This window comes from Sphaeramia orbicularis, chromosome 3, assembly GCF_902148855.1.
Source record: "Sphaeramia orbicularis chromosome 3, fSphaOr1.1, whole genome shotgun sequence".
NCBI lineage: Eukaryota > Metazoa > Chordata > Actinopteri > Kurtiformes > Apogonidae > Sphaeramia > Sphaeramia orbicularis.
The window spans coordinates 44,805,081-44,817,167 of NC_043959.1; the positions used below are offsets into that span (position 1 = coordinate 44,805,081).

The following is a 12,087-nucleotide window of genomic DNA, read 5'->3' on the forward strand; positions in this document are numbered from 1 at the left end:
CTCAGCTCTGATTGGACGAGCCTCCCCAAGCGCTTCGTGATTGGTCAACACGCGCCAAAACATTAACGCGCGTCACTTCTTTACAAGCAGTATGGCAGCTCCCGTGAACAGTGTGGTTAACTCTTCAGCGAAATGTTCGTCGTTCAATGCTACGAGTTTTCAGAAGAAGACAAGAAGCAGGTTAATTTCTATACCTGGTACCAGACCGTCGGTACAAAATGGACAACTCCTCGTGTCAACCGGTGTCACGTCACTCGACTATTTGCTCGGTCAGTCTAATGCTGAGACAAAACGTTAGCATTAGCTACCCAGGCTAGTATGAGAGAAAACTAGATAAGCCAGACCACATGCACTGATGTTAGCTGAAAAATGGGTGTTAAAGGAGTTCCTTAAAAAAGACATCTATCCACTTGTGTGTTTGTTTGTCACTACTTGTACTGGTGTTAAAAAAGAGGACAGTATGTGAATGAAGGTTAGCACTGGACCAGGGGTTACCAACCCTGGTCCTCGAGATCTACTATCCTGCATGTTTTAGATGTTTCCCCTCTTCCAACACACCTGGCGGTCGTTATCAGGCTTCTGCAAAGCTTGATGTTAAACATATTATTTGAATCAGGTGTGTTGGAAGAGGGATACAACTAAAACATGCAGGATAGTTGCTCTCGAGGTTGGTGACCCCTGCACTAGATTGTAGGTGCACCACATTGCAGTAATTTTTCCTGTCAAAATTTGTGTTTAACTGTAAATTACTGTCACATTTATGTTACATTGTCCTAAGATTGTAGAAATATACTGCATGGATTTACTACATTTTGGCTATGTTACCACAAGTCATCATTCTTTATTTTTGGCATGATCATGGGAGGAGTTTGTATAAATGTAACTATCTTTTATTGGTGTGCAACCTTTTCATATGAGCACATATGATGCAATGTTCTTCCCAATGAGGTCCAAGCCTTTAGACCCTGAACAAGGTCAATGTAAATACTGAACCAAAAGTTGAAATGTAGGTGGTAGAGTTTATTACGTACAGTACATGTGTCAGTCACTAGAGATGACGTGTTAGTCTTGTTGACATAGTAAACCTAAACGTAAAATGTGCAACTGCATTCTATTGCATCCCTCCAGGTGTCACTCAAAATTTTATGGTATATTTGTCAGTTGTTATTGAGTCAGCTCTACTGTCTTTCCTGCCACAAAGCGGCAAATGTCATAATTATTACAAATGATTACTATTTATATTAACACTATACACCATACTTCCAGTTGGTGAGATATGCCTAGTTTTTCCATCACTTTTAATTGTAAACAGGTGTTTTGAGGATCTGATGAGTTGAATCCTATAATATCACATGTTTTTCTTATATCTTAATTTGGTTAATTGTAGATAGTTTGCATTTCATCTTTATTTGTGTTCTTTGCACCCATAATATGCTTAATGCAGGTCAAAACTATTTGCTCTGTTAATTAGGCTAATTTAACAGAAATACCTAAAATGCTCTTGTTAAATAGTGCTACCAGTAAATACTATTTTGCATGTTACAAAGCCTTAATTTAATTCCTGCTATAATGATGTTCATGATAAATATAAATGGTGTGAAAGCATATTAGATATGTTGTTAGACTTTTTAAGATGCTTGGTTCTCAAATGACACAGTTATGAGGGAATCTTGTGTTACTTGTGCCAGGTACTCCAGGAGTTTGTGTTGCATGTCACACTGATATGATTGTTTTTGTTTTTATAGGTGGTGGCTTAGCAGTTGGAACAGTACTTCTCATTGGTGAGCCTGATGCATCAAATTAGTTATTCATTTTTTATAATAGCACATAAGCACATTCATTTGTTTAGTGAATTAAAACTTTTAATTCATGTTTGAAATGTGGCATCCTTGTTATATATACATTTTGTATTCTAACTAATAATTATTTTCATTGTCTGTCTGTTAGGTCTATATATTGTTAATTAATAGATTAGTTGCTTATTATGTAAGATGGCAGAAAATAGTAGAAAATGTCACTCTCTCTCCCAAAGCCCAAGATGAATTTGATGAAGTATGAAGAGTAAAAGTATGATGAAATATTTGGTTTGATTTATAACCAGAAAAATTAAATTATTGGAAGCTGGAATTGAATGGTATTGAAATTTGACTTGTTTTTTCTTTCTCAACCTGATTATCAAACACAAAGTGACTATCAGTTAAGTTACTGGGTTTTTTTTTTTGCTGCTAATCAGTTAAGTGTTGCATCTCCAGTGAAATGCGGTTAAGTTTTATTTCTTGGAACCAAAAATGTTCCTTATCCTTTTACATAATTGCATCCAGAATCACTTTTTATTATGCTACTTTTGTACTTTTGTGAGTCTGTTCACAGGCTTTTTGCAGTGACACTGTGTCATTGTATTGCAGAACAGCAAATAGACTAATGACCTCAAGGTCTCTGGTTAGAATCCCAGGTGTTCACACTTTTACTGTGATCCTTAATTAATATGCTCCTCTGCAGATGTGTTATAGAAGTTTCAGAATTACATTCAAAGCAAGTGGGTTTTCTAGGGACATAAATGTCTTCCACTGTATTATTATTATTATTATCATTCATCATAGGCCCGGCTATATGCACTGGTAGACAGTAAGGTTAAGGTAGTCTTGTTTCCCCTTTAAGCTGTAATTTGTGTGTAGCCAAGGCCTATACCAACTGATGATATTGCTTTGCCCTTTAATTCATCCCCCCAATCGATGCAGGAGTCAGTGATTACACACTAATGCGTTCTTCCCTTCCATTTTGTGAATCAATGTACGGTTGGTTTCATCTGGTAATGAGAGACACAGTAAAGGTGAAATGCGTGTGTGCTCTCCACTTGTGTTTGTCTCTAAAAGAGTGGTGTGTGCGTGTATGTATGTGTGCGCACTGTGACTGTGCGGCTGTTTTGTTGTGTGGGTGGGTGGGTGGAATGGGGGGACTTTGGAGTGTGTGTTTGTTTGTGTTTGTTTCAGGCAGTCATCTCCTACAGTCTGCCCCTTTAGCTGTGATGGCCTGTTTGTGAGACACAGACATAAAATTATCAGACTGGTCGTTGTCTGCCTTTGAAGTGTCTTGAGCTGTCCATCCTGATTTGTCAACCAGAGGGGGATCAGCCCAGTATGGCTGCTGTCTGAAGATCTCTCATCTCTTGTGTTTGTTAAGCGAAGGAACAAAGCTTCCCAGTTCTTGTTATGTTGACCATGTATGGTGTTGTTTTCATTAATGTTTTTTTTTTTTTTTTTTTTTTAAACACACTTTACCCAAGATAAAGATTAATAAGACATAGCTTAACTGTTTTATGCATTTAAATTTTTAACCTTTTTTGGATGCGACTTTGATAAGAATTATCTTAACCTTTAATGTTGTCTCAGAGTTGGTATAGAGGATGAAAGCATTGTGAAAATAATTTAAAATTTTTTTTATTATAAACTTCATACTTGTTATAGGTAGAAGGTAAAATATTTAATGTTAGGTAGAACCACAAAAAATATGTGGTGACCAATTAATGATATTTTCATTTTGATATATAAGTGTGATAAATACACCACAAAAACCTACTTGAATTATAGTGACTAGGAAAATACTCAAGATGCAAACATTTAACCTCCCATATGGGGCCCCAGATACATTGGCCATACATTGTGTCAGATACAGCCCCATACAGCCCCAGTTAGCTGTCAGCTTCTCTCAGATTTATTGTTGTCAGTTTGGTGGTGACTGCATGATTGGTTTGTTTATCACAAGTCGTGTCATTATTGTAATACTGGGCCATGTTATCACACGCTACAGATTTTCTTCATATTGTGCAGGCCTCTAAGAAATACAGCTAGACTGTAAAACAGATAAAAGGAGGAGGAGGAGACACACCACAAAGAAACACAATTTTAAATTGGAAATCATTTTAAGAAATACTGGTTTCAGTTGGATTTTTAAAATGTAAAACATATTTTGTAGCCCATATGTATTTATATGGGGATGACTTCTGCATCATGATCCATGTAATAGAACTCCAAAAAGTGATATGTGCAGGAACTAAAATTACAAGTTATTAAGTTATCAGTGTGAACAGTATCTTTATGCCCTTTGCCTGACACTGATACACTCAGAGATATGACAAACTTACTTAATACAGTATTCAGATCATTTGTAACATTGGTTAAAAGCCATTGAAGTCCTTTATTTTTTTTTTATTTTCTTACCTGCCATAAAGCTGCAACACAGCTGAGCTGTTCAGTAGCAACAGTAATACTTGATAGACCAAAGAGTCATACAAGGGGGAAAATGCAATGACCTACATATTTTGTCTCCTCCCCCTGCAGCTTTAGCAGATATGATTCAGTACTCTTTCACTCCTGCTCCCCTGTTTGGGGGCAAATGGAGCAGAGGCGTTTCCCCCTGTAACAAACCTTAGTCAGAATAAGTGAAAAAGAGGGAAAAAAAATCATCCCATGACTGTCCAGAGTGACTGATCTACCTCAAAGATATGACCGTCCCCCACCCCCTGTTGCTCCTATATCCCGCCACCTCCCACCCCCTCCCCTTACCCCCCGCCTCAACAGCCTAATGACTCCTGGAGGTTCCATTTGTAAGGCTCCCATAGAAACACAGCCACAATAGGCCCCATCTTGAGAGGGCCCATCTGGGAGTCTTTGTGGGGCCTGCTGAAAGCCACAAAGGCCTGCTGACCTAGAAACCCATCAATAAGAGAACAGGGAGCCCCACCGACAACAAATTGAAGAGCCATGGAATTTCCTGGGCCATCTTAAGTCCGTAGGTGAGGACATAGACCGAGAACGTGGGAGGGGGGAATTCTGCGGATGTTCGGGATGACATGTCAGGATGTCATTCCCAAGCTGTCGGCCGCATGTCCATTACCTTAAACTGTCACTGCTGCCTTTGTCCTTGTGCCCACTGTTTGTCATTGTGTGGAGAGGCCTATGAAATCTTTACAAAATGGTGATTGTGACAGGAAGCAGCAGTAGCATGCTGGGTAGAGTTATGTGCCCTGCTCGGGGGGGTTTCATGGTGATGATGCAGGCTTTTTTGCTTCTTTGAGTTTGGTGTGTGGAATGACCGGGTGGCTGTTTTATGTGTACATGGAAAGGCTGCATTTGGTGTGCTTGATGCTTAAAATCACTTGCCACTTGTCATTGTGATATTTTATTCTTACTAATAAACTTCTACTTAAAGAAAAGGCATGATCAGTCACACTACAAACATAATACAGAGAAAAAATATATATCTATAGGAAAAGCAGAGACACAAGTGAGCAAGATATCAAGCTGCGTTTTTAGGGCACTCAGTGTCCTACGCTCCATCCACATCCCTTCAGTTGTCTTGACAGCTAGGGTACTTTTATTTCTAGTGGGAGGGGTCAGGTGAATATTCAAGACAGGTGTCTCCCTCTCACCTCAACTGCTGGTGAAAGTAGACAGCAATACCGTCCATATACTGACAAGAGAGCTAGAGATGTCATCCCTAATGTGATAGCGCACACAGCACAATGACACCTGTGTTCCGGTGCCATGTTGATTGCCACTTCATGTGCCACTTTCCTGCAAAAGGTAGCCAGAGTGTGGTCCTTACCCCAATTACAGTCAGGCACTGTGATATGGTGAACCGCTGGACCTGTGGTGTCTAAATCAAGAGTGAAAACGGACAGACAAGAGCCAATGTCTGATGGACTTGTTGATCCTTGTTAGAGCTGAGAGACCAGAGGTTGATATATGTTTTTGTAGGACAGATGATGTTGCTGTTTGATCATCCTTTGCTATAGACAATGTAAGCAGTATGGCACTGAGTGACAGTTACCTCTGGGTGGGTGTTCGGGGGTTTCACTAACACACGTTCTGAATTTTGTTGTCTGTTCTTTCTTGATTAGAGGAGGACCGATATGATAGCTACTCTCGTATGATCTTAAAGTACTTCCTGGCAGAAGGAGTGGTGTGTCGACATGAACTTTTCGTGGCATCAGCTCAACATACACCAGATGACATCCTCCAGGTATGAGAAGAGATGTTGTCCATTCCAGTTCTTTATTGTATTCATTGTATTAATGCGTCAAGTAACAGATTTTGACAAACAATCCAAAAACAAGTTGAACTGGCCTTAATATGTCTGCTTTAACATCATCACCATACAACTGTGACACTGTGGAGAGTATATCAGAAAAAAAAAAACATCTATTCACCTTGTAGCCATCAGTAGGAACAAAGTCTGTCAGACAAGTGTTGTAAAATTGGTGTTAATTTTAGCTGCTGTTTTACACTACCCAGACAAATGATATGACAGTATTAGATGCACAGCTTTTCCCAGGATGTGGGAGGGTTTCTGAGGGGTCGAGGGTGGCATAGTTGTAGCATTGTTGAAATGCTTCCAGATGCATCACTGTGTGAAGCAGCCTGTAGCTCCAGAAGCTGACTGCCACCAAACATACAGGAGGTGGGCCTCTCCCACTGATTGATAGTGGGAGGGGTCACAGCCTCACCCTTTCTTTACATATCAAAGACTTATTAAGAGTGGGACTCCCTCTGGGGATATATCACATCATTCAGTGTTTTCACAGCTACATTCAAACTATGCTAATCTTCAGATGCTGTGGAAGTAGTTTATGAAATATGTGCACAGAAGACAGTAGCTTATTTGGGGCGAAAAAATAAAAATGTCATTCAGCAGGTTTCATCATTTTGGATTAAGTTTTATGTGTGTGATATAAAAGGATCCATAGGCTGAATACTGTCTTTTTCTATCTGTGAACAGGTTTTGCATTTTTCCTGTAACTGGTCATCTCTTGTACAGTTATTTCATTTTTAACATTTTAGCATTTGCTCTGTCACACTTCTACAACTGTACTATTTCCTGTCTCTTGTCCTGTTGTTTTCATACTCTCACAACTGCAAACCCAATACAGTTTATAAACAACTATAGAATTCTGTTTCTGAAAGAGACTTATGTTGAAATTATGAAAAGTTTTTGTTTTATAATTTGTTATATAATACAATGCTTATGATGACAGTTACTAGATCAAAATGTATACATATGTATATGTATAATGCTTACAGTTAACACACATTATGTTAATTTTGAGTGTAAATGACAAATCAAATCCAATTATTGTTTTGTGATAATGTGAACATAATTTATCTATCATACTTTCAGGAACTTCCTTCTCCCATCTTGGATGACGTTGCTATCCACAAACCGGTTGAGCAGCCCAGACTCTCTCATGAACCTCAGGACAGTTTGGATGCCATGAAGATTGCCTGGCGCTATCAGAATCTTCCAAAGGTCCAGGTACCATGTGGTCTCGAAAAATACCTTATTTGATGTATATAATGCGGGTGCAGTGTTTGAATGTAGTGTAGTTGAATATCAGCCCTATTGAGGTCATGCACCTTTTGCAACTTGTGTTTTTGTTAATGATGCTATGAGAAAGACCAGCACTGGTCTTAGTGGTTTTGGCAATTGTCTCCACCACTAAATCCATCAGCCTCTAAACTTCTTTGTGAACTGAATGAGGCCTCAGCCTCTCCTTTCAGAGCTGGACCAGATTACTCACACTTAGCTGGCAATAGGTAGGCTTTTCACTGGTCCCCAACTCACATATACACACATACACACACGCCTGCACCCCTGCTTAGCCTGGGAAACAAGAGTACTTTGCAGCCTGTGAATTGACATGTCTGCTCGCTCAACCCTATGACCCAGACCTGCGCCTCAGTCTTCCCCCAAATCCCTGCCTTTCCCCCTGCTAGGGTCGGCAGCCCTACACTCTTTCTTCCGCTTTGAGTAGAGGTGACCCTCCCTACTACTTCTCTGCAGTCTCCCCCCTTCAGTCTATAATCCATATCGCTATGTGGATTAACAGCACACAGTGCGTCCCTGGGGATCCTCTCCCTCTTTCTCTCTCCTTGGAAACTTCTTTATATCTGTGTCCTTTCCTCACCTCTCCCCCTTCCCCTGTAAAATCGTCTTTACAAACCACTAGTAAGCCCCACCAGAGGATTTGCATCCCAAATTCACCCCCAGAGTCAACGCTTACTTTCCCCTTACACACACCTCTCCTGGCATAGCCCACTGTGTCACTCTCCCGATGAAGACATCAGATCAAAGGTGAGGCCGTCAGGGCGGGGATGGAACACTAAGCGGGTTGCCTAGCTCACAAAGAGAAGATGAGCCCCTGACCCCCCTGCCCTGCTGACCTCCTCGTCCCGCCAGGAGAGGGACACACCGGGGGACCTAATCCAGATTAAGAGTAGATTAAGGGCCCCTCTAACAATAGAATCCCTGGTTTTACTGTGAGAGAAGAGCTAAAACTCTCTCTTTCAGCTGCAGGAAAACATCCGCCTTCCCCTGCGTCTCCGACACGTTTGCTTTCACAGCTAGAAGTGGACATTTATGTGAAGAAATGATTAAGAGCATGGTCGTAGTGGTTATTTAACTTCTCTGCTGCAGGAAAGTTGATGAATGACCCATAAACAATGCAATTGCATTTATATAGTATTGTGAAGCACACTCATTTAACATATTAGGAAGACAAATAAGATCATTTACATTAGGATTTCTTTCTTTCTTAGTGGTTTAAATCAAATACAAACAAACAGTTGAGTAATGTCAAATTAATATTAATTATTTTGTAATGCTTTTAAAGCAATAATATGTATGCCTTAATGAGTTTAGTTTGATATCCTCCACAGACTGCCCTGGCATCCTCATCTCGATTTGGGCACTACTATGATGTTTCCAAGATGATGGAGGCAGAAATTCGAGAGGCAGCCAAGTGCCACCGCTTCTACCTTCCAGAACATCCCACCCAGTCATCACCCACACACAGGTAAAACGACAAGACATCATCCACAGAACGCTAGGAAACCAATGAGACACCATCTGCAAAACACAGGTACACAAATACGACATCATCCTCAAAACTCTGCTCCACAAATAAGACATTATCTGCAGTACACAGGTAAGCAAATATGGCATTGTCCAAAGAACAGTATGAAACGAACAATGCAGACAGACCAATATAATTCAACCCTTAGTGAAAAGTCACTGAGAGAAATAAGCTCTATATTGAGCTACACAGTTTCAGCAAATTAACATCCAGAAAACAGTTTTGTACATATTGTCACTATGATTTCATACAATCAGATTTAAGGTTTTCCATATTTTCATGGTAAAATGAAGAGTTAAAGCACTGAAGTTGTCCACATTTAACAACAACAATTTTGTTTTAGAGTAACTTGTCATAATTACCCAGTGGCTTATAATGTTTAATCAGCTGCAACAAGTTACTTAAAAATCCGACCGGTTTATCCTCTATTCTGATTGGCTTGACACTGACCTAAGACATTCAGCCTCTTGGAAAGGTTATATATTCAAATAAGGGTCTTGTTTGCTTGGCGTCTGTTTGATTTCTCCTGAGCTGAGTGTACTTAGGGTTCAGAGGTCATGCAGGCTCTTTACTTAGAGAGTGCTGCTGAACACACAAGGGCACACGAAGACTCACTCGCACACACTGTGTAAATACAGCAATCTGGAGCACAGAGGATGTGGAGAAGGCTTTATAGAATCCCTCTTCCTTTATTTTAGCAAACAAGAACAGTTTAACAGAGCACCCGTGCAAACAAATTAAATTTTGTGGATGTAATGCTTAATGTACGCGTTTCCCTAAAAACATTAGCTTGTACTGTACTTACTTAAAGATGGATTGTCACAGAGTACAAATGAAATAAGGCAAGATCTTTTCAGTCTGTGTGCAGTATTTTTGCACTCGTTTGGTGAGTGACATGGTGGTACTGTCATCACGCTACTGAGACCTCTGAATGGGTTATAGATCTTACAGACATTTTGACAGCAGGAAACTACACCTGCACTGCACCATTGTACCCCCAGCCCCGCCCCAACACTGACACACGTACACACGTACACACACACTCACACACACACACTCGGTGTATGCCACACACACATGTACTACACAAACTCCTAAGCAGGCTACTCCCCCTTGCACGTGTCCACAGCCCCATGTTGATACCCTAGCTGTTAAATTGCTCCGTTTCACTTGAAGGCATAATTGGCACAAATTGCTCTCTAGGTGATACAGATCCTGTTGTTTAAGACCAAGCATCCCCCTTCTCTCCTCCTTTCTTCGCTTACTGAAAGAGGAACACTGTGATAAAGAAGCTTCCCCGTGTATGATCCTAATTAGCTGACGCACTAGCCCCAATCTAAGCACCTAGACCTGATTGGTACCTGAATGAGGGGTGCTCAGTAGGGGTAGCTTAAACACAATACCGTGCTACACAATGGCTGCCAACCAGAGGCAACCTCCCGCTTAACTGCATGTCAAACCATCCCAGCCCCCTACCTCAGAGCAGGGGCATGGGCAGAGAGGCCAAGGAGGGTAGGTGTCCCTCTTTCACCAAACCAGCTCTATCATTAGCCCCAGCAGGGTCAGGAGGCACCATTGTTGAAGTGAATAACTGAAATTGAGTACATGGATATACTTGGCGAAAGTGTAATCAAGATGAGTGAGTATTACTGTTCTTTATGCAGGGCTACTGACGTGTGACCAATGTATGTGTATTAGCTTTTGTAGCCCACAGGTCAAATTGACAACAGCGTAGCACCTCAGTGTGACTTGCTACAAAGTGGTCATTACAATAGTGGGGTGTTTTTAAGTGGACGGTCCTGTGTAAAAAGATGGGGTTAACGTTTATGCCACCCATCCTATAGACACATAGTGGGATCAGCAGTTATCCATCTCATGACTGATGCTTAATATTGGTCCTATGGTACTGTGTTCCCTTTGTCAGTGGTGCACATCTTACCCCTGATTAAACACCAAAATGCTGTTCCTTGTTAATTTTAGATACCTGCCTATTAATTCCCTCTGTCCGCTTAATTTTCATCTGCGTCGTGTGTATGTTTGCACATATGTGCGTCTGTCTGTCTGTCTGTCTCGGCACATTCAGATCCTCAGGGAGCTGACAAGAGAACCAGTCATGTTGTAATTTAATCAACCAAATAAATTAATTGGATCTCTTGATATGGATCTGTCTGCTTCAGTGGCTCCAGAAAAGCACAGTCAGGAGGAACATGCTGCAGTCATAGAGGATTAAGCGACTGTGGTGATAGGCTTGGCCCAGTTTTATCAAAATGGTCTCAATTACTGTTTACATGTCCCATGTAACCCTTTGCTTCTTCTCTGTGGTTTTTTACCCCCATTGTGTCCTCTCTTCTCCATGCTGTGCTCTCTCCAGTCCAATGCTTGAGTCCTACTCTGCGTTGCTGAAGTCTCTTCGAGATGTCATTCAAAGGGAGGGCTTTGAAGTAACAGCCCCGATGGTAAGAAGTGAAACTGTCTGGCTGCTTTGGATTCATTTATAATTTCTTAAACCTTCTTGAAATTTGTACTCACTGTAATTACTGTCGAATCATTTTAAACAAAGCAACACATCCTTTAAAAATACAGCAGTCATCCTGTGACTCTCTCACTGTGCACCTTCTTAGCAGCTGCAGCAGCAGATAAAGCAACTGAATAAGGAAAATGGCCAATTCAGGCCATTAATCTGTTCATATTAGCTTTTATCACAGCCTGAACTCAGTAAGTTATCTGAGCTGTCTAAGTGGCATGTGTTAAGTCTTGATAGTTTCTTTAAGTTTTGTACTTACAAAACATCACAGATCACCCATCTGACTGTCACGAAACGGTCTGCTCTCAGTCAATCAGAAACCTTCTCATTTCGCTGTATAATAAATTTGCTAAAGACAAAACTGTAATATTTAGTAATGATGCAACCTGACAACAAACCTGCATGACTATTTTGCATTATTTTCTACAGTTACTGAATTCCAGTGGTGGTAAGGTTCCAGTATTGGGTTAGACATGTCATACTCTATATGTAAATTAACCAAAGAAAATGATCAAGTTCCTCACTCTTTGGGTTTCTATTCTTATATTGCCTTTATAGTGGCCTGCTTTATTTGGTCGGTCAAAGCACTGTTAAACTGTGGTTTAATGGTGCTATTATTGCTAATATTAAATTATTATGGTAAGGGCATTTT

The 12,087-nt window shown here is 40.6% G+C and overlaps 1 protein-coding gene across 1 annotated transcript in view; it reads left to right on the forward strand.

Moving 5' to 3' along the window:
* The first annotated feature begins 82 nt into the window (after nucleotides 1-82).
* Nucleotides 83-12,087, forward strand: part of elp4 (elongator acetyltransferase complex subunit 4) — a 55,568-nt gene continuing 43,563 nt past the window's right edge. The window contains exons 1-6 of the mRNA XM_030129714.1: nucleotides 83-269; nucleotides 1,746-1,781; nucleotides 5,900-6,021; nucleotides 7,177-7,311; nucleotides 8,715-8,851; nucleotides 11,283-11,367. Of these exons, the coding sequence (XP_029985574.1) occupies nucleotides 92-269; nucleotides 1,746-1,781; nucleotides 5,900-6,021; nucleotides 7,177-7,311; nucleotides 8,715-8,851; nucleotides 11,283-11,367 (693 nt within the window). The 5' untranslated portion in view covers nucleotides 83-91. The remainder of the gene's footprint in view (nucleotides 270-1,745; nucleotides 1,782-5,899; nucleotides 6,022-7,176; nucleotides 7,312-8,714; nucleotides 8,852-11,282; nucleotides 11,368-12,087) is intronic.